Genomic DNA, 21,276 nt, shown 5'->3' with positions numbered 1-21,276 from the left:
TAGGCGACCCCTGGCAAATCGTCATTCGACCCTCAATGGGGTCCCCACCCACAGGTTGAGAACCGCTGGTCTAAAGTAAGGGTATGGACATATGGCATCCAGCTATTGTCCAAAGCACCTGACAGCAGGGCAAGAACCAATGGGTGGAAACCTATTAAAGGAAGAAGCAATCTAAAAATAAGCAGGAATTTCCTGACACTTACAACAATGAACCAGTGGAACGACTTGCCTCCAGAAAATGTGGGTGCTCCATCACTGGCAGTTTTAAGACGTGGACTGGACAACCATTTGTCTGAAATGGGATAGGATCTCCTGCTTGAGCAGGGGGTTGGACTAGATGACCTTCAGAAGCTGAGGGTGCTCCAACACTGAAGGTTTTTCAAGAAGAGATTGGACAGCCATTTGTCCGGGATGAGATAGGGTTTCCTTCTTGAGCAGGGGATTGGACTAGAACAGGGGTCTCCAACCTTAGCAACTTTAAACCTGGAGGACTTCAACTCCCAGAATTCCCCAGCTAGCTTAGCTTTGCTGGCTGGGGAATTCTGGGAGTTGAAGTCCTCCAGGCTTACATAAGAGAAATTTAAGGAGAAATTTCCTGACAGTTAGAACAATTAACCAGCAGAACAGCTTGCCTCCAGAAGTTGTGAATGCCCCAACATTAGACGTTTTTAAGGAGATGTTGGATAACCATTTGTCTGAAGTGGTGGAGGGTTTCCTGCCTAAGCAGCGGGTTGGACTAGAAGACCTCTAAGGTCCCTTCCAACTCTGTTACTCTTCTAACGCAAGGTTGACAGGTAGAAAAGCCTGACAGTGCGTATCCTGGAGGCTGCCCAGTCTCTTGCAGTGGTCGTTTGGTTGCTGTCTCTTGTCTTAATGAAACCTTCCCGGGTCTCAGCTGTGCTCTCTTGATGTGCCGACGCGACACACAGCACGATCTCGACCCTTCATTTCCCCCTGTGCGAAATGGGCACCATCAGGGTAGGCTATGATAAGCAGAATACGGCAGGCACAACTGGGATCTCCACGCGGGATGTGGTCTTATCTGCAGGTTGAAACAGCCACAAGGTGAGGCATTCCCTCGGATTCTTCACCTGCTCAGCTTTTTATGTGTTCGTTTATTGGGCGACATTTGACTCTTGACCCCCCTGCCCCCCCCCCGGTCTTATCAATTCTGGATAGTTAACCACATAATGTTGAATAATCATCATCTTCTTTTTAACGACCCCATAATCCCTTGCAAGGTGGAGTCTGGGCATCTGAATGGAGCTGAGTGTTTGCTGGCCGGATGCCCTTTCTGTCGCCAGTGCGGAGTTTTGTTCAGCAATTCTCATCGTGCCCAGAGAGAGAAATATCGGCCTCTCCCTAGGATCAAACTCACAGCCTCCTGATTGTGAGGCCAGAGCTCCACCTCTAGGCCACCACACCACTATAATGTTGAATAATCCATCAAGGAAAATATCCTCAAACCCAGAGATCCCCCATTTTACTCGGCCACCATCCACTCAAATGCCCGCTTAACTTGGAGAGTTTCCGAGTTTTGCAGGATACCAAAAAAATAAAGGGCGAACCCTTCTTTCTAAGGATGTACAGGTAAGTCCTACACACCTGGCATGTATTCATGACGGTCGCAGCACCCCGGTAGTCACACGATTCCCCCTTTGCGACCTTCTGACGAGCAAAGTCAACGGAGAAGCCAGATTCGCTTAAAAACCGTGTGACTAGAATTAGAATAAACAAGAGTTGGAAGGGACCTTGGAGGTCTTCTAGTCCAACCCGCTGCTCAGGCAGGAAACCCTTTTCCATTTCAGGCAAATGGCTGTCCAGTCTCTTCTTAGAAACCTTTTCCGGAAGGAGGGAAGGGAAGGGAAGGGAAGAATTGGAAGGGACCTTGGAGGTCTTCTAGCCCAACCCCCTGCTTAGGCAGGAAACCCTACACCACTTCAGACAAATCGCTATCCAATCTCTTCTTTAAAAACTCCCACTGTTGGAGCGTTCACGACTTCTGGAGACAAATGAACTTAACCAGTTGCAGGGATTTCACTTAACAACCGGGCAAGCCGAGGTGGTCAAGCGGGGCGAAACTTCCTTAACCACTTGTCTGGCTCTAACAGTAGAAAGGTCGGGCTCCATTGTAGCTGTAAGTCGAGGACTGTCTGTATTGCAGACCAGAGTGGCATAAAAGCGGACTTATCTCAATTCTTTTTTTTTTTTCTTTCTCTCTCTTTTTCCCCTCCCTTCCCCTTCCGTCTCTTCAGCCGGCCTTGGGACACCCAGACTCCAAGCCCAGCGCCAAGTCCAACATGCTTCGAGGCCGCATCCCTGCAACCTCCGCCGACGAGCAGCCCCACATCGGGAACTACCGCCTGCTGAAGACCATCGGCAAGGGCAATTTTGCCAAAGTCAAGCTGGCGCGTCACGTCTTGACGGGGAAAGAGGTGAGGGGTGGAGGGGGGGGCATCCCCAGAGAAGCTGGAAGAAGTGTGAGACCTGACTTGCTCGTGCGAAGAAGTCTGGGCACGTTGAACCCCCTCCGTGTGTTTGTTCAGGCTTTCGCCAACGAGAACGTTGGTGATTTTCACGAGCGGAGGACTCCGCTTCGGTTTCTCAGACAAATTGGAGCATACTTTCGCACCCGCGCCTCGGCTGATATACACACATATTTTTTTCATGGGCCTTTCAGCTTTGTAGAAATGGCAGAGCCAGTGAGGGACCAATAAGGGGGGGAATATTTGTAGTTCAGGGTTGAACTGTGGGGTCTTTAGTGCTCTCTGAGCTTGGTGGTTTTCTTGCAGACGTTTCATGACCCAACTAGGGAACATCGTCAGTGCTAGAAGGGGGAAGGAGGAGGAGAATTGTATGGTCCTTGGCACTCTCTGAGCTTGGTGGTTTTTTTGCAGATGTTTCATGACCCAACTAGCTAACATCATCAGTGCTAGAAGGGAGGGAGAGAGAGAAGAAGAGGAGGAGGAGGAGGAGAAGAACTGTGCGGTTCTTGGTGCTCTCTGAGCTTGGTGGTTTTCTTGCAGACGTTTCATGACCCAACTAGGTAACATCATCAGTGATAGAAGAGAGTGGGGTTTGCAGAGAGGAGGAGGAGGAGGACTATGGTGGAGTTGATGCTCTCTGAGCTTGGTGGTTCTCTTGCAGAGGACGAAGGACATTTCATGGGGAACGAAGGAAGGAAACGTCACTAACTTAATAACTGCAGGGACTTGCTTGACAACTGTGGCAAGGAGGGTCGTAAAAAGGGGCAAAATTCACTTAACAAATCCCTCACTTCAGTTACCAAGCAGCTGAATTTTAATCACATGACCACGGGGATGTTTCAAAGAGCGTAACTGTGAAAAACGGTCCTAAGTCACTTTTTTCAGTCCCGCTGTAACTTTGAACAGTCGTTAAATGAACCGTTGTAAGTCGAGGACTATCTGTATTTGCTCCCTATCTCACAATGGAGTTACTCTAAACCAGAGAGAGAGACAGAGACAGAGAGAGATAAATATATAGATGATAAATAGAAGACAGAGACAGAGAGAGACAAAGATAGACAGTCAGACAGACAGACAGAGATAAATAGATAGATGATAGATAGAAGACAGACAGACAGAGAGATAGAGACACAGACCGAGATAGATACAGATAGATAGATAAACAGACAGACATAGATAGACATAGATAGATAGATAGATAGATAGATAGATAGATAGATAGATAGATAGATAGATAGATAGATAGATAGATATTAGATGATACAAGGAAGATAGAGAGACAGAGAGAGACAGACCGACATAGATAGAGATAGAATGCAATGCGATGCAATGCGTTACTGGCCAAGTGTGATTGGATACAGAAGGAATTTGTCTTGGTGCATATGCTCTCAGTGTATATAAAAAGAAAAGATACATTCGTCATGAATCATAAGATACAACACTTAATTATAGTTATAGGGTACAAATAAGCAATCAAATCATGTTAGGAAACAGTCAATATAAATCGTAAGGATACCAGGAACAAGATTACAGTCATGCAGTCATAAGTGGAAGGAGATGGGTGATGGGAACGATAAGAAAATTAATAGTGGTGCAGATTTAGTAAATAGTTTGACAGTATTGAGGGAATTATTTGTTTAGCAGAGTGATGGCGTTCAGAAAAAAACTGTTCTTGTGTCTAGTTGTTCTGGTGTGCAGTGCTCTATAATGTCGTTTTGAGGGTGGGAGTTAAAACAGTTTATATCCAGGATACGAGAGGTCTGTAGATATTTTCCCAGCCCTCTTTTTGACTCGTGCAGTATAAAGGTCCTCAATGGAAGGCAGGTTGGTAGCCATGGTTTTTTCTGCAGTTCTAATTATCCTCTGAAGTCTCGGTCTGTCTTGTTGGGTTGCAGACAGACAGACAGACAGACAGACAGACAGAAAGAAAGAAAGAAAGAAAGAAAGAAAGAAAGAAAGAAAGAAAGAAAGAAAGAAAGAAAGAAAGAAAGAAAAGGAGTGCAAACAACAGAAGTAAACTAAAAGAACAATAAAATAAGCAATGGCAAAGAAACACAATGAGAATAAATACATCAGTATGATAACCAAAAGGATGGGTGGGTAGAGAAATGGGGGGGCTGGATGGGGGTATCTGCCGTCAATCTAGCAACCACTTCCAGTTTTTCTAAATTTCATCCCAAAAACAAAAACAAAACCCAGGGAAGGTAATTCTAATGTAGCTGTTGGCGCTGAAAGTCAAATTTTACCTGTCTTTAGAAATGGGGCTTCCCTATTAACTTTTTTTTTCCTAGAGTAGCCAGGAAACTCATGTTGTTTTGCGGAGCCTTAGACACACCCAGATGGGGCAAACCGCCATTATCTTGTCTGTGACATTTTCATGTTGTCTTCTCATTCAGGTGGCTGTGAAAATAATCGACAAGACGCAGTTGAATTCCTCCAGCTTACAGAAGGTAAGAGGGTTTTTTCCGGCTTTACGGATTTGCAGTGTCGTTATTTCCTTCGGTGTGGGCCCTGTGCGAAATGGCTGGCTTTTTAATCTCGCTTTTCTTTCTAACGGCGTCGGGGAGGGGGGGCGGAGCCTTTAGCAGCGATTGGCTGAGAGTCCCTGATGTCAGAGAAGGATGGCTTGCAGTTGGTGGAAAAGCTGAGAAGGCAGGCCTGAAAGATGTCCCGGATTGGAATAATTGGAAGAAAAATGCAAGGGAAACCTTCGCTTTTGTCTACAAAGCGATGCCAAATGTACAGGGGTGGGGCGGGGTGTATATAGTTGGCATCCCTGATAAGAGGTTTCAGGACAGTACAAAACTTGAGACCTTCTTCTGGTTCTCATGAGCCTCAGCTAGTGGAGGACGCTGGGATTTGTTGGTCCACATCCCGACAACCTTCCTTTCCCTTCTTTGCAGGCACAGTTGCCTTGCTTTTGGGGCCTCCACAAATTAAATTGCAGATTAAAAAGGCTTAATCCAGTGAGCACAACAATCTAGCTCAGTGTTTCTCAAACTTAGCAACTTAGGTGTCTGGACTTCAGTTCCCAGAATCCCCCAGCCAGCTTGCTTTAAAAGAGGTTGGCTTCAGCTCCCAGAATCCCCCAGCCAGCATTCTGCAAAGTCCCTCCATCCCATGAGTTTTGGTGCCAAGAGGGGAATTCTGGGAATTGCAGTTCCAGTATACCCAGAAGGCCCCATGATAGAGTGTGTGGTTTTTTTTTATTATTATTTGAATTTATATCCCGCCCTTCTCCGAAGACTCAGGGCGGCTTACACTGTGTTAAGCAATAGTCTTCATCCATTTGTATATTATATACAAAGTCAACTTTTATTGCCCCCAACAATCTGGGTCCTCATTTTACCTACCTTATAAAGGATGGAAGGCTGAGTCAACCTTGGGCCTGGTGGGACTTGAACTTGCAGTAGTTGCAAGCAGCTGTGTTAATAACAGACAGACTTAGTCTGCTGAGCCACCAGAGGCCCGTGTGTGTGTGTGTGTGTGTGTGTGTGTGTGTGTGTGTGTGTGTGTGTGTGTGTGTGTGTGTGTGTGTGTGTGTATATGGGGAAAGCTGCTTCCAGATAAAAGAGAGGACAGCCATTACAGTCCTGCAAGTAACTCTCCCTTTTACTTTGTCTCCTCCTCCTTCTTTCCTCCAGCTCTTCCGGGAAGTGCGAATAATGAAGGTTCTGAATCACCCGAATATAGGTGAGAATGCCAGACCGGGGGGTGTGTGTGTGGTTCCCCCTCTTGTTCCTTCCTCCCTTCCAGCTGTTGCTCTTCCTTATCTGCCTGTTGTGGTGGCCAGCAGCAGATGAGCCTGGCCTATCAAGCATCGCCCCAGCCTTTCGGTTGCTCTCAACATCTGCCTTTGCTGCCTGGAGCTTGAGAAAGTTCGTTTCCCGCGCATCTGGGAATTGGATGCTCCTTGTCCCCTTTGGCAGCATCCTATCCCGATCCTGAAAACCGTTGAATTCTGCGACGTGGTTGTAGGAAACCCCCACCTTCTCATGGCTCCGGGAGCCTCCGGAGTTGGGGGCTTCCACTCCTCCCTCTGGCAGTGCCATTCACCAAGTACAGGTCGTCCTCGCCTTAACGGCAATTCATTTAGCGACCACGGGAGTGACACAAGCAATTTTGCTTGTCAGAAGCCAGCTGGGAAGGTTGCAAATAATTTTTTTTCTGGGGGGGAGGATTCAGGAGGGTCTCTAGGACAACTCACCCTGGCCAACCCATCATGGGTTGACCACCAGTAGTCCTCGACTTACAACCGTTCATTTAGTGACCATTCAGAGTTACAACCGCGCTGGAAAATGTGGCTTACCGCCATTTTTCACACTTAACAACCATTGGCGAATTCCATCTTCTTTTAATGACCCCATAATCCCTTGCGGGGTGAACTCTGGGCAACTGAATGGAGCTAGCAGGGTGTTTATTGCTGGATGCCCTTCCTGTCGCCAATGCGGAGTTTTGTTCAGTAGATATATGGAGAGTTCCCATGATCATGTGATCAGAATTCAGACGCTTGGCAACGGACTCCTTGCTGCATCACGTGACCCTCTTTTTGCGACCTTCTGTCCAGGGGGAAGCCAGATTCGCTTAACAACGGCTGTGATTCCCTTAACAACCGTGGCAAGGAAGGTCGTAAAATGGGACAAGTTTAACTTACGTCTCGCTTAGCGATGGAAATGTTGGGAGGGGTCAGTTGTAGTCGTAAGTCGAGGACTGGCTGTAATAGCCTCCTCTTAACCTGCAGCTGCGTTTCCTCTTTTCTTCCTGAGCCAGATGTGTCCGCTTGCTTTCTTTGGCCAGGTGTTTCTAATCTCACGCTATTTCTCTCCCTCTTTTCGCCTTTCAGTTAAATTATTTGAAGTCATAGAGACGGATAAGACGCTGTACCTCGTCATGGAGTATGCCAGCGGAGGTGAGTGCGTGTTGCTTCCCTCCCAGTTCCAAATTCCAGGAATCTGATGGTGGGATTTGCAAAGATCCCACTTGAGAATAGAATAGAATTCTTTATTGGCCAAGTGTGATTGGACACGCAAGGAATTTGTCTTTGGTGCATACGCTCTCAGTGGACATAAGGAGAATAAAATACATTCTTCAAGAATAAAAGATACAACATTTAGTGATAATCACAGGGTACAAATAAGCAATCAAATCATACTAGGAAACTAAATAAAACAGTATAATTGTAATGATACAAGCAACAAGGTTATAGTCATAAGTAGAAAAGGAGATAGGTAATAGGAAGGATGAGAAGAATAATAGTAATACAGTCTTAGTAAATAGCTTGACAGCGATGTGGGAATTAGTTGTTTAGCAGCGTAATTTATTTATTTTTTTGCATTTATATCCCGCCCTTCTCTGAAGACTCAGGGCGGCTTACATCCTATTTGTATATTTATATTTATATATTTGTATATATTTTTATATATTTATATACAAAGCCGCCCTATTTATCTTCATCCCATTTGTATATTTATATACAAAGTCAACTTATTGCCCCCAACAATCTGGGTCCTCATTTCACCTACCTTATAAAGGATGGAAGGCTGAGTTAACCTTGGGCCTGGTGGGACTTGAACCTGCAGTAATTGCAAGCAGCTGCTGTTAATAACAGACTGTCTTAGCAGTCTGAGCCACAGAGGCCCTTTTGTAATGGCAGGAAGGAAGGAAGGAAAATTGGAGATAGAATAGAATAGAATAGAATAGAATAGAATAGAATAGAATAGAATAGAATAGAATAGAATAGAATAGAATAGAATAGAATAGAATAGAATAGAACAGAATTTTTTATTGGCCAAGTGTGATTGGACACCCAAGGAATTTGTCTTTGGTGCATATGCTCTCAGTGTACATAAAAGAAAAATATGTTCATCAAGATGTGTAATGTACAACACTTAATGATAGTCACAGGGTACAACTAAGCAATCAAATCATACTAGGAAACTAAATAAAACAATATAATTGTAAAGATACAAGCAACAAGGTTATAGTCATAAGTGGGAGGAGATAGGTAATGGGAAGGATGAGAAGATGAATAGGAATACAGTTTAAGCCCTAATGCAGTTAGCTGGGGTTTATGCCTAGCCTGATTCTTTATAATTACTTAATAATATTTAACAAAATTAAAGAAATGCATGTACAGGTAGCCCTCGACCTACAACAGTGCGGTTGGTGACCAAAGTTAAAACTGCACTGAAAAAAAGTGACTTACGACCGTTTTTCAAATTTACAACTGTTGCGGTATTCACCTGATCAAAATTCAGACACTTGGCAACTGACTCGAATTTATGACGGTCGCAGTGTCCCCTGGGGTGGGGATGGGGGTCACGTGACCCCGTTTTGTGACCTTCTGACAAGCAAAGTCAATGGGGAAGCCAGATTCACTCAACAGCCGGGTTACTCACTTATCAACTGCATTATCAACTTAACAAAGGGGACAAGAAAAGTTGTAAAATGGGGCCAAAACTCACTGAACAAATGTCTCCCTTAGCAACATAAATTTGGGTAAAAGTAAAATTAAATAAACAAAAGCCGTAAGCAAGTGGTTTCTCCCAGAAAAAGACAAAAAAAGGCAATTTAAATCTGCTTTTTTGAAACTTAAAAAGGGCGGGCGGGGGGGGGGGGGAGGGGGAGAAAACACCCCTCGTTGTTATGACTGATGATGGCGATTTCTAAATTGGGAAGGGATTTTTTTCTCTTCTCCCCCCCCCCCCTCACATTTGCTTCTGCTGCATTGAGTGGCCCCTGATTCCCTGGAGGTGTCATTGGACAGGCTTCGGGAGAAGGACATATGGTCCATTAGGGATAACAAAAGCCTTTGTCACAACAGATGGGTGAAAGCTATCCTTGCTCCCCACCCCACCCCCAGGGTACCTGGAGATGGGCAGGGCTGAAATGAAAGTAAGAAAACTGGCTATGGGAGGGGAAGGGGCTGCTTTTCATATAGAAAGCCATGTGGAGACCGAGGCCCACCCAGGCAGAGAATGGGCCCCTCCTGGCCCTTGCCTGATTCTGGCCAATGAAATATCCTGATCCATCCATTGGAGAGGTTCTACGGTTGGGATTCCTCTCCAGCAAGCAAGATTCTGTAAGCAGGAGAATCTGGAGAGGAAGACCCGAGGCCCAAAGGAAGGATGGTAAGAAGAGCAGTGGAAGGCTCTACCTCCCAGGTAGAGCAGGGGACAATCTCGGTTCCTCCAGGTGCTGCAATGCCCACCCTCACTCCCCCCCCACAAAAAAAAAGGTCAAGCGATGCTTTTGGTAGTGGCAGCTGAGAAAGTTTTGAGACTGTAATTAGCAGTTTTAGAGCAATGGTTCTTGACGTTAGCAGTGTTAAAATATCTGGGTTTCAATTCCCAGAATTCCCCAGCCAACGTGCGATAGATAGATAGATAGATAGATAGATAGATAGATAGATAGATAGATAGATAGGTAGGTAGGTAGGTAGGTAGGTAGGTAGGTAGGTAGGTAGGTAGGTAGATAGATAGATAGATAGATAGATAGATAGATAGATAGATAGATAGATAGATAGATAGATAGATAGATAGATAGATAGATAGATAGATAGATCGATACTGTAGGAAGGAAGAAAGAAAGAAAAGAAAGAAAGAAAGATAGATAATTCTTTATTGGCCAAGTGTGATTGGACACACAAAGAATTTGTCTTTGGTGCATAAGCTCTCAGTGTACATAAAAAGACAAGATACGTTCATCAAGAATCATAAGGTACAACACTTAATTATAGTCACAGGGTACAAATAAGCAATCGAATCCTATTAGGAAATACTCAATATAAATTGTAAGGATACAGCAACAAGTCACAGTCAAACAGTCATAAGTGGGAGGAGATGGGTGATGGGAACGATGAGAATTTATGATGGGTGGGCTTCAATTCGCAGGATTCCCCAGCCAGTGTCTTTTAAGATGGGCTTCAATTCCCAGAATTCCCTAGCCAGCATGCTTCATGATGGCTGGGCTTCCAGCTGGAGAATTCTGTGAGTTGAAGTCCACCCATCTTAACTTAGCCAAGGTTGAGAAACATTTGTTGTGGGCCAAACTTCCTCATGTGTCTAGGTGTGGTTATATCCCAGCAGCAAAAAAAAAAAAAGTTAACTTTTCTCACCATTGCTTCCTGAATCATCTCCCTCCCTTACTAGTTTTCCTGATTTATGCTGCATTTTTTTTTATTCCAAGTGAAAAAACAGCTTCATTTCTCTCTCTCTTTCTCCCTCTCCCTCTCCCTCCCTCCCTTCCTTCCTTCCTTCCTTCCTTCCTTCCTTCCTTCCTTCCATCCTTCCTTCCTTCCTTTCCCTTTCTTCCTCCAGGCGAAGTGTTTGACTACTTAGTAGCTCATGGAAGAATGAAAGAGAAGGAAGCGCGGGCAAAATTCCGACAGGTTGGTGCCGTGCCTCCTTTTATTAAAACGTGAAAAGCCAGAACCAGTAAGGGGATCTCTTGCCACCATTTAACTGCCTAGCAAAACAGGAAAGTGGAATTTCACGTTCATGGTGCCTGGGTGGGTGGAGAGAGAAACAGCCACCCAAATTTTGCTCCTGGTCAAATTTGGCTTCTTGACCAAAACTCACCCTTTAGGATCTTCAGGTTGATGAATGCGACTTTTTGGATTTTTAAAAGCTTGGGTGGTAGAGGAAACGGAAGGTGCTGCTCCAAGATAGCTATAACTTCATTCTGGGAAAATCCTGCTCCTTTGCTGGCCTCCCCCGGTTGGGTGTTGCTAAACAGTGAATGATGGAGACTACCAAAAAAACCCCACCTCTTCTCGACCAGACCAAAGCACCGTTTTTAGTCCCAACATTTTCGTGGCCGATTGGGCATGTGTGGGCGACGGGTTTTTTCCCCCCTTCCTTTGCTATGCAAAGGTCTTTATCCCAGTCCTTCCGTTCATCCAGAGGTTGACAACGCGAAAGCTTTTTAAAAGCTTTTTTAACGTCCTTTGTCTCCCCTCCCAACACTCATTTTCAGGGTTCACATCATCTCGGGGTTCGCATCAAGGCCGGGCCTCCCCACTGCCTTTGATCTCCCTTCTTACGGAGTCCTGGTTGAAAGGGGAGATCGTTAAGTTTCTCATTCAGCCGTCTTTCGGAAACGCCCGTTCTCATTCCCCTTTGCTCTTGGGTCCTCCATGCCTCGTTCTCCTTTCCTTACAAAGCCGCTTTAACTAGCCGATGTCACTGTTGTCACACGTGAAAATCTGGAAAAAAAACAAAAAAAACCCCATTCCTTAACATTAGTCATACATCGTAAAATCAAGATCAAGTTTTAAATTGAACCTGGAAATGGACTTGGGTACCGAACACTGGTGGGCGGGAGGGAGGAGAGGAAGAGGGAGCCTCATTGGATCATTGCTGCAAGAACTTCGCCTGCCCGCCCCCCCAGGAAAAGTCAACCCCCCCCCCCCACTGCACAGACCTGCTTTTCTGCATGCTGGGTGTGAACGATGCAACATCCTAATTTATGCATCTCTTTTGCTTTCTGGGAAAAGACACTACAACACCATACCCACTTTCTTTGCTCCCTCCTTCACCTTCAACTGTATTGCGACGGGGCAGGGGTGGCGCGGGATGGCGGGGTAGGGGAGCACACAATCCTGAAGAGGTTCTGAAAAATATTGGGGCTGATGCGATACCTGAGTGAGTCTGGTCACCCTGATGCAGAAATTGCTGTTTTGTCACTCTTCTTCTTCTTTTTCCCTTCCAGATAGTTTCTGCTGTGCAGTACTGTCACCAAAAATTCATTGTACATAGAGACTTGAAGGTAAGTGGAACCGGAGGGGAAGGCCTCAGTTTACCCACAGGCCTGCCGTAGTTCACCCTTGGCCAAAGCGGAGCTTAGGATCGGCTCAGCCGAGTTCTGCTCTTGTTTTAGCAGGGGAGCACTAAAAAAAAAAATTGGAACAAGGTTCTAGTCCTCGATCGGAGCAGAACTTGAAGGGCTCTCAGGTGGAGATCGAAGAGGTCCTGACCCACCAGCATTGTCTTCTCCCTCCAGAAGGGGCTTGGCGCTTTAAGGGTGCCACCTAAAGCTGCAGGAGCAGCCTGGCAGAAGAAGTCAACTGAATCGCCAAGGATGAGGCATAGCCCTCTAGCCAGCTTTTCTACAAAATAGTTTGAACCCAAGAGAAGGGCCCTTTCTAGATTTTTAGACCAAAGAGTTGTTGAGACTCTAGAAAGAGTGCAGAGAAGAGCAACAAAGATGATTAAGAGGCTGGAGGCTAAAACATACGAAGAACGGTTGCAGGAACTGGGTAGGTCTAGTTTAATGAAAAGAAGGACTAGGGGAGACATGATAGCAGTGTTCCAATATCTCAGGGGGGGTCAAGCTATTCTCCAAAGCACCTGAAGGCAGGACAAGAAGCAATGGGTGGAAACTCATCCAGGAGAGAAGCAACTTAGAACCAAAGAGAAATTTCCTCTTGGAACAACTTGCCTCCAGAAGTTGTGAATGCTCCAACACTGGAAGTTTTTAAGAAGATGTTGGAGAACCATTTGTCTGAAGTGGTGTGGGGTTTCCTGCCTAAGCAGGGGGTTGGACTAGAAGACCTCCAAGGACCCTTCCAACTCTGTTCTGTTCTATCCTAGTGTAACAAAGAGAAGGATGCAGGGGGTGACATGATAGCAGAGTTCCAATATTTGAGGGGCTGCCACAAAGAAGAGCGGGGGGGGGGGGCGTCAACCTATTCTCCAGAGCACCTGAAGGCAGGACACGAAGTAATGGGTGGAAGATCATTAAAAGAAAGATCCAACCTAGAAATAAGGAGAAATTTCCTGGCAGCAAGTACAATTAAATCAGTGGAACGGCTTGCTTCCAGAAATTGTGGGTGCACCCTCACTGGAGGTTTTCAAGAAGAGACTTTCGTCCCCTGTTTGAGCAAGGGGTTAGACTAGAAGGCCTCCAAGGTCCCTTCCAACTCTTGTTAGTCTGTAGATCCTGCTCTTTTATCTAGCTCGCCGATTCAGGCCAAGCCTCAAATCTCTACCCGTTGCCTCTGGCCCCACCGATCCCTTCCCGTCCACTATGTCTGGCGTAAGGTGACTGACGGCCCTTGGGTTAAAAGGCAGCCTTAGGACAAACCTTCTTTTCCCAGCCAGATGGCTCTTGAAGTGCCTTTCATCCACTGCCAGCCAGCCAGCATCTGGAGTTAAAGCCCAGGACAGCTGGAGCAGCTAGAGCCCAGGACAGCTTCTGTCCTCAACCCTCCCTTGTTTCCCCCCTCCACCCCCAGAGTATATCAAATTCCCTCCCTCTTCTTTGAACATTCATATTGACTATCAAGAGCTCCCGTATCCCCTCTTTTTTTTCCCCCTTCCTTCCGAGCCTTGAAGCCGTACGAGTGAAATATCTTTCGGGCTTTCAAAGCCAGAATTCGACATCTCGCTTTAGCCAAACTGGTCGCGGGAGAATTTTTAACAATCGTATTTTAATTATTTCAAATAAAAAAAATTTAAAAAGTCTTTTTTATTTTTTGCCATTCACATTTCATTCTAGTCCAGGTGCCTTGGAAAATAGCTTGACACACACACACACCCCTTCCTCTCTGGGGCAGCCCCTCAAATATTGGAAAACTGCTCTCCTGTCTCCCCTGGTCCTTCTCTTCCCTAGACTAGCCAGGCCCAGTTCCTGCAACCCTTCATTCCTTTCAACTCTGTTATACTGTTCGGTTAGGGTTAGGGCAGGGGTCGGCAACCTTAAGCACCCAAAGAGCCACAAAGCTCCTAACAGGAAGCCCCCCCCCCAGTTCAATGCCGGAGCCGACCGAAAGTCCAGTTTCCCCCCACCATAGAGTCTCATCCTAACCTGGCCTCTTTTTTCTTCTACCTGTCCTAACTGAAAGTTCTATCGATTATGAAGCTGACCGGATAAACCTGTCCCTTGCTGTAAAGTCTCTTTCCCGGTGCGCTGTGCTTTTTCTTTCCCGTAACCGGAAGCTCTTCTCAAAATTGTGGCAGCGACAGGGAGCCGCAGCAGAGGGACGAAAGAGCCACGCGCGGCTCCAGAGCTGCGGGTTGCTGACCCCCTTGGGTTAGGGTTATTCAGAGCGCATGGGTATGTTTAGGAGGGCAATTAACTTTTCAAGTCTGACCTATCTGGTAAAATACATGGGGGAAATCCCATTGGCCGGAAAAGCCACTGTTAGCCCCCAGCCCTCTAATCCTCTTGGTTGCTCAGCCCTTTCTCAATGTCTCCCCACCCACCCACCACCTTCTCTTCTTCTTCCCCAGGCAGAAAATCTGCTCTTAGATGCCGACATGAACATCAAGATTGCAGACTTCGGTTTCAGCAACGAATTCACGTTTGGCAACAAGCTTGACACCTTCTGCGGGAGCCCCCCGTACGCCGCGCCCGAATTGTTCCAGGGCAAGAAGTACGACGGGCCCGAGGTGGACGTCTGGAGCCTGGGGGTTATCCTTTACACACTGGTCAGCGGCTCCCTGCCCTTTGATGGGCAGAACCTCAAGGTATCTCTCCCTCCTGCTTCGGACAGGAAGGGCGGTGCAGAGAGGGGTGGGGGAGGACGGCAGAAAAGATGATTGGCAGTTCACTCCCTTCTATTGGTGACAAGTTTTGTTCCGTATACAGTAGTGGCCAAAGTTGTGGAAACCTTTTGGGAAAAGTGTATTTTCTAAAATTAGCTAATAATACCACTTTTTTTGGGGGGTGGGTTGTACCATAAAATTATATATCAATGAAAAGATAATTTAATCAAGAATGTAATGCAGTAACTTTTATGAAGGATTTGCTATTAGAATAGCAGTTACAGTATAAAGAATTAAAATGAAACACGTAGAAAAAACGAGATATACAGAAATGATCCCCATGTCAGTTAATAGTTTATTATTATTATTAACCTTTAGCATGAATTACGGCCTTCCAACGTCTTCCCATGGAGTGAAGCAAGTCTTTTGAGTTCTGCAGCTGTTCTAATGTGAAACCAAGATTGAATGATGGCTTCTATTAACTGGGTTTTATTGCTGGGTCGCTTCTGACTAACCAGTTTCTTTAGTCGGCTCCATAGATTTTCCATTGGGTGACGGTCTGGGCTATTCCCAGGCATTTCCGTTCCAGCAGTGGAAATAGGATTATCTTGAAACTCCAACAAAAAAGTGGTGTTATTAGCCATCAAACTTCAAAAATACACTTTTCCCAAAAGGTTTCCACAATTTTGGCCACCTACTGTAGCATCTGTTTTGTATGTATTCAAAATGGACAGTGATTAATATATGTGTGTGTGTGTGCGTGCACACAAACACACACAAAGAGGTGCAGGTATATATGTAAGTATATAATGTGCATATGTGTTGGGTAGATACATACTTTCTCTTGAAAGCAGGCAACAGAATTTCATTTTTAACGTGGGCCAGTGTGCTCACCCAAAAATGAGAATAAAGTTATCTAAGAAGGAGACAAGGTGAACCCACCAACTTCTCCGTGCCCCAGTTTTGATTTAATCATCATCAACAGCTTTATTTAACGACCCCCATAATCCATTGCGGGGTGGAACCTAATTAACTGAATGGAGCTAGCAAAGTGTTTTGCTGGCTGGATGCCCTTCCTGTTGCCAGTGCGGAATTTTGTTCAGCAATTATATATTCTCATCGTGCCCAAAGAGAGAAATATCTGCCTCTCCCTAGGATCGAACTCACAGCCTCCTGATTGTGAGGTGAGAGCTCCACCTCTAGGCCACCGCACCACTCACCCCCCCCCCAGGGATTTGATTCAATGGCATCTGGGAAAAACCCACCTCTCTCCTCCCGTGCAAACCGTACTCATTGATTTGGATTGGATTGGATTTTCTATAGCTTCCCATCTCAGCCAAACAGCTCTGGGCGGCTCACAATTCAGAAACATGTATCGCAATTAAAATCTTTTTTTTAAAAAAAACTATTTAAGATAAAGCTGCTAGCTCTCTTGAAGGAGAGCATGCGAGCCTGCACGAGTCCTTTTCTTGTCCTGCTTAAAACGACAACGTCCCCCCCAATCACCTCTTCTGCTTTTTCAGGAGCTGCGAGAACGGGTTTTGAGGGGGAAGTATCGCATCCCCTTCTACATGTCCACGGACTGTGAGAACCTGCTGAAAAAATTCCTCATCCTGAATCCTAGCAAGAGAGGCACTTTAGAGGTGAGCCACCTGGAAATGGGCCTTGAGGAAAGGCAAAATCTGGTGTGTGTCCCTACCCTTTGGAGTTTCCTTGGGAAGCGTGCACATACACACACACATACACAGGATCCTTGGAGATCAAGAAAGGAAAATATTTGTAGCTCAGAGTTGAAAGGAGGGCCCCTTGGTGGTCTCTGAGCTTGTTGTTTTTTTTGCAGACGTTTCATGACCCAACTAGGCAACATCATCAGTGCTAAAAGGGAAGAAGGATTTACTCTCTGCAAGCAAGTTGTTAATGTATAAACAGAGAGCAATGACCCCCTCCCTTCTAGCACTGATGATGTTACCTAGTTGGGTCATGAAACGTCTGCAAGAAAACCACCAAGCTCAGAGAGTTCCAAGGACCACACAGTTCTCCTCCTTTCTCCCTCCTTCCTTTTCCTTCTCCTCCTCCTCTCCCTCCGTCCCTTCCTCTTCTCCGCAAGCCATCTAGCACTGAATATGTTACCTAGCTGGGTCATGAAATGTCTGTAAGGAAACCACCAAGCCTTGGATATCTTCTGCTGAGAGGGGCTGAGTGTTTGCAAAAAAATCCCGAGGCTGGTTCATCTAACCTCAAGAGAGGCCCTGTGGTCTGCACCACGTGTTTCCCTGGATTAGTAAAGGATAGGTTGAATCCCATAAACCTGTCTCCAGGAGATTAGCCAGAGCTAATTAGTCCCCCGGTCAGTTCTGTCTGGTTTAATTCCTACCCATCTGCTGGAGAAGAAGAATCCCGGATGTAAGGGCTGTAAAAATCGGGAGTTTGATTACTCTGTATCCCAGCAGGCACAGCTGCCCAGGGGTGAAAAGGCAGAAGAGGACAGAGCAGGGTCACCTCCTTAATTCCCATAGAATAGAATTAAGAATGAATAGAATAGAATAGAATTAAGAATGAATAGAATAGAATAGAATAGAATTAAGAATGAATAGAATAGAATAGAATAGAATTTTAAAATAAGTTTTTAATTGCATTTTAAATTGTATATTGTATTATCTGTTTTATTTTTGTACAGCCCTGAGTCCTTCGGGAGAATAGAATAGAATAGAATTAAGAATGAATAGAATAGAATAGAATTAAGAATGAATAGAATAGAATAGAATAGAATAGAATAGAATTAAGAATGAATAGAATAGAATAGAATTAAGAATGAATAGAATAGAATAGAATTAAGAATGAATAGAATAGAATTAAGAATGAATAGAATAGAATAGAATTAAGAATGAATAGAATAGAATAGAATTAAGAATGAATAGAATAGAATAGAATTAAGAATGAATAGAATAGAATAGAATTAAGAATGAATAGAATAGAATAGAATAGAATTAAGAATGAATAGAATAGAATAGAATTAAGAAAGAATAGAATAGAATAGAATTAAGAATGAATAGAATAGAATAAAGAATGAATAGAATAGAATTAAGAATGAATAGAATAGAATAGAATAGAATAGAATAGAATAACAGAGAGAAAAGACCACTCCATATTTTTTTCCCCCAATCATTCACTTCCGTTTGAAATAGAATAGAATAACAGAGACGGAAGGGACCTTGGAGGTCTTCTAGTCCAACCCTCTGCCTAGGTTTGGGTTTGTGATGGTTTGGGGTTGATGCAGAGGGATAAGGGTTTACTGGTAGCCCTCGATGTATGACCTCAGTGTAGCCCAAAATTTACGCTGCTAAGCGGGGACAATTTGTGAAGAGAGTTTTGCCCCATTTTACAACCTTAACAGCCACGGCTGTTAAGCGAATCCCTTCAGCTGTTCCATTAGGTCACTTGGTTATAAGCAAATCTGGCTTCCTCGTCGGAAAGTCGCAAAAGTGGGTTCCGTGCCCCCCCCCCCTTTCCGGGGACGCTGCGACCGTCATAAAAACGAGTCAGTTGCCAATCATCTGAATTTGGATCATGTAACCACGAGGATGCTGCAGCGGTCGCTATGTGTGAAAATCGGTCGTAAGCCACCCCCTCTTTTTTTCCTCCCTGTGCCGTTGTAACTTTGAACGGTCACTAAACGAGCAGTTGTAGGTCGAGGACTACCTGTGCTTGGGGGAAACCCCAGACTAGGTTGGTGTCTTGCACAAACATAACCAGTAGGTGGAGTTCACAGAACACAACACTCGGCCAGGTCAGCGGAAAGACGGGTGGAGTGGTGATGGCTAATCTTGGCTAATCTTTCTGGGACTTCCGAAAAGCTCCCAGGCTAAGTACCATCCTCAGGCCCCTCTGGGCAGCCAACGTGCCAGGGCACGGCCGACATTCATCAACCAAATGTCCAGATCGTGACATGGCTGAAGATTGACCGTTCCTCGCCTACCTGCTGTTCTCAAGACTGTTGTGTTGCAGTTAATCAAAGCTGCTTTTGGAGAAGCCGGCGGGATTAATCTTGAGTGCTCACCCGTGGGAAGCCCAGCCTTTCCACTGTTACCGTGGCCTTTCATGGGCTCTGTGCAAAATCCATCCTCGTCTCTTGTCTCTCCTTTCCTTCGTCTACTAAGGTCCTGTCCTGTCCTTCCCTCCCCTCCCCTCCCCTCCTTTTCCTTTTTCCTTCCCTTCCCTGTCCTGTCCTGTCCTTCCCTCTTCTGTCCTGTCCTTCCCGTCCCATCCTGTCCTTCCCTTCCCTTCCCTTCCCATCCCTCCCTCCTTTCCCTGTCCTGTCCTGTCCTGTCCTTCCTGTCCTGTCCTATTCTTCCCTTCCCTCTCCTGTCCTTCCCTTCCCTCTCCTGTCCTTCCCGCCCTGTCCTGTCCCTTCCTTCTCTGTCCTGTCCTGTCCTGTCCTGTCCTTCCCTTCCCATCCCTCCCTCTCTTTCCTGTCCTGTCCTTCCCTCTCCTGTCCCGTCCTGTCCTGCCCCTCCCTTCTCTGTCCTGTCCTGTCTTGTCCTTCCCTTCCCTTTTCCCTTCCTTTCCCTTCTTCTCCATCACTGGACATTTTCAAGGAGAGACTGGACAGCCCCTTGTCCGAAATGGTATCCTGCTCATGCAGGGAGTTGGACTAGATGACCTTCAATCTCCCTTTCAACTCTCTTATTCTACGTTCTGTATTCCTCCCCTTCCCCTCCCATTGCAGCATCCCCATGGTCAACTGGATCAAAATACAGACGCCTGGCAACTGACTCACAGTTACGACGGCGGCAGTGTCCCGGGGGTCATGTGATTCCCCCTTTTACGACCTTCTGACCAGCAAAGTCCATGGGGCAGCCAGAGTCACTTAACAGCTGTGTTACTAACTTTTATCACCTGCAGAGATTCACTTAACAACGGGGACAAGAAAGGCGGTGAACTGGGGCCAAACTCACTTAACGACTGTCTCGCTTAGCTGCATAAATTTTGGGCTCGGTTGTGGCCGTAAGTCGAGGACTACCTGTTAACGGTGACAGCGTCGTGGGCCAGAAGCCAAGAGCTCTTCCCAGCACCGAATTAGTTGCTCGTTTCACCAGGGGCGCATTGATCTTTTCACGGTGCCTCGTTCAATCACAAGTCCATCCCGATCTTTGCAAAAATTAATTTCATAATTAGGGGTTGGAGAAGAAGAAAAAAAAAAACCCTTTGTTACCAAGACGATCCATCACTGCCGTGAATAGCTTGCTGATTTCAGGATCAGAAAAGGCCTCTTCACACTTCAAAAAGACAGAAAATGGGAGGTTGGGGGGGGGGGAAGGGAACGGAGGTGATTCAACATATATCTTCAAGCGAAAGCCTCAGGAATCCTGGCTCCCGTTGGTTGTGTTCCTGCGGCTTTTTCTTTGTTACCTTCGAAAGAACTCTGAAGAGCATGGCTTTAAAACACAGGCTGATTGGGAAGGAGGCAGAGGCCCAGCTTTTGTGATCAGTCAACAATGGCTTATTGTTAATCCTGGCCAAATTTAGCCAGTTGTGGTTTAACAGAACAGTATAACGGAGTTGGAAGGGTTGCAGGAACTGGGCTTGGCTAGTCTAGGGAAGAGAAAGTCCAGGGGAGACAGGACAGCAGCCTTCCAATATTTCAGGGGCTGCCACAGAGAGGAGGAGAGGGGGTCAAGCTATTTTCCAAAGCACCCGAAGGCCAGACAAGGAATCATGGATGGAAACTGACCAAGGAGAGATTCAACCTGGAAATAAGGAGAAATTTTCTGACAGTGGGAACAATCAACCCATGGAACAAAAAGTTGCCTTCGGAAGTTGTGAGAGCTTCATCCCTGGAAGGTTTCAAGAAGAGACCGGACTGCCATCGGTCAGAAATGGTGTAAGGTCTCCTGCTTGGATGGCAGGGTTGGATTAGATGACCTACAAGGTCCCTTCCAACTCTGTTAATCTGTTAGTCCAATCCTCTGCTCAGTCAGGAAACCCTGTACCACTTCAGACAAATGGCTGTCCAACATCTACTTAAAAATTTCATGTTGGAGTATTCACAACTTCTGCAGGCAAGTTGTTCCACTGATTAATTTGTTCTAACTGTCAGGAAATTTCTCCTTAGTTCTAGGTTGCTTCTCTCCTTGATTAGTTTCCACCCATTGCTTCTTGTCCTGCCTTCAGGTGTTTTGAAGAATAGTTTGACTCCCTCTTCTTTGGGGCAACCCCTGAGATATTGGAAGGCTGCTATCATGTCTCCCCTAGTCCTTCTTTTCATTAAACTAGACCTACCCAGTTCCTGCAACCGTTCTTCA

The 21,276-nt window shown here is 45.8% G+C and overlaps 1 protein-coding gene across 11 annotated transcripts in view; it reads left to right on the top strand.

Moving 5' to 3' along the window:
- LOC131186724 (serine/threonine-protein kinase MARK2) overlaps positions 1-21,276 on the top strand; it is a 121,087-nt gene that overhangs the window by 74,973 nt on the left and 24,838 nt on the right. For 10 of the 11 annotated variants that reach the window (XM_058160601.1, XM_058160600.1, XM_058160599.1 and 7 more), the window contains exons 2-9: positions 2,256-2,435; positions 4,883-4,936; positions 6,131-6,179; positions 7,330-7,395; positions 10,805-10,875; positions 12,198-12,254; positions 14,720-14,956; positions 16,498-16,617. In XM_058160601.1, coding sequence (XP_058016584.1) covers positions 2,256-2,435; positions 4,883-4,936; positions 6,131-6,179; positions 7,330-7,395; positions 10,805-10,875; positions 12,198-12,254; positions 14,720-14,956; positions 16,498-16,617 — 834 coding nt within the window. Of the gene's footprint in view, positions 1-2,255; positions 2,436-2,896; positions 3,047-4,882; positions 4,937-6,130; positions 6,180-7,329; positions 7,396-10,804; positions 10,876-12,197; positions 12,255-14,719; positions 14,957-16,497; positions 16,618-21,276 lie in introns of those variants that run through there. The other variant, XM_058160602.1, reaches the window with a different exon arrangement.

The sequence above is a fragment of the Ahaetulla prasina genome, chromosome 17 (genome assembly GCF_028640845.1).
Source record: "Ahaetulla prasina isolate Xishuangbanna chromosome 17, ASM2864084v1, whole genome shotgun sequence".
Classification (NCBI taxonomy): Eukaryota; Metazoa; Chordata; class Lepidosauria; order Squamata; family Colubridae; genus Ahaetulla; species Ahaetulla prasina.
Note: the sequence above shows the minus strand (reverse complement) of the source record. Positions and strands in the feature narration are given on the sequence as shown.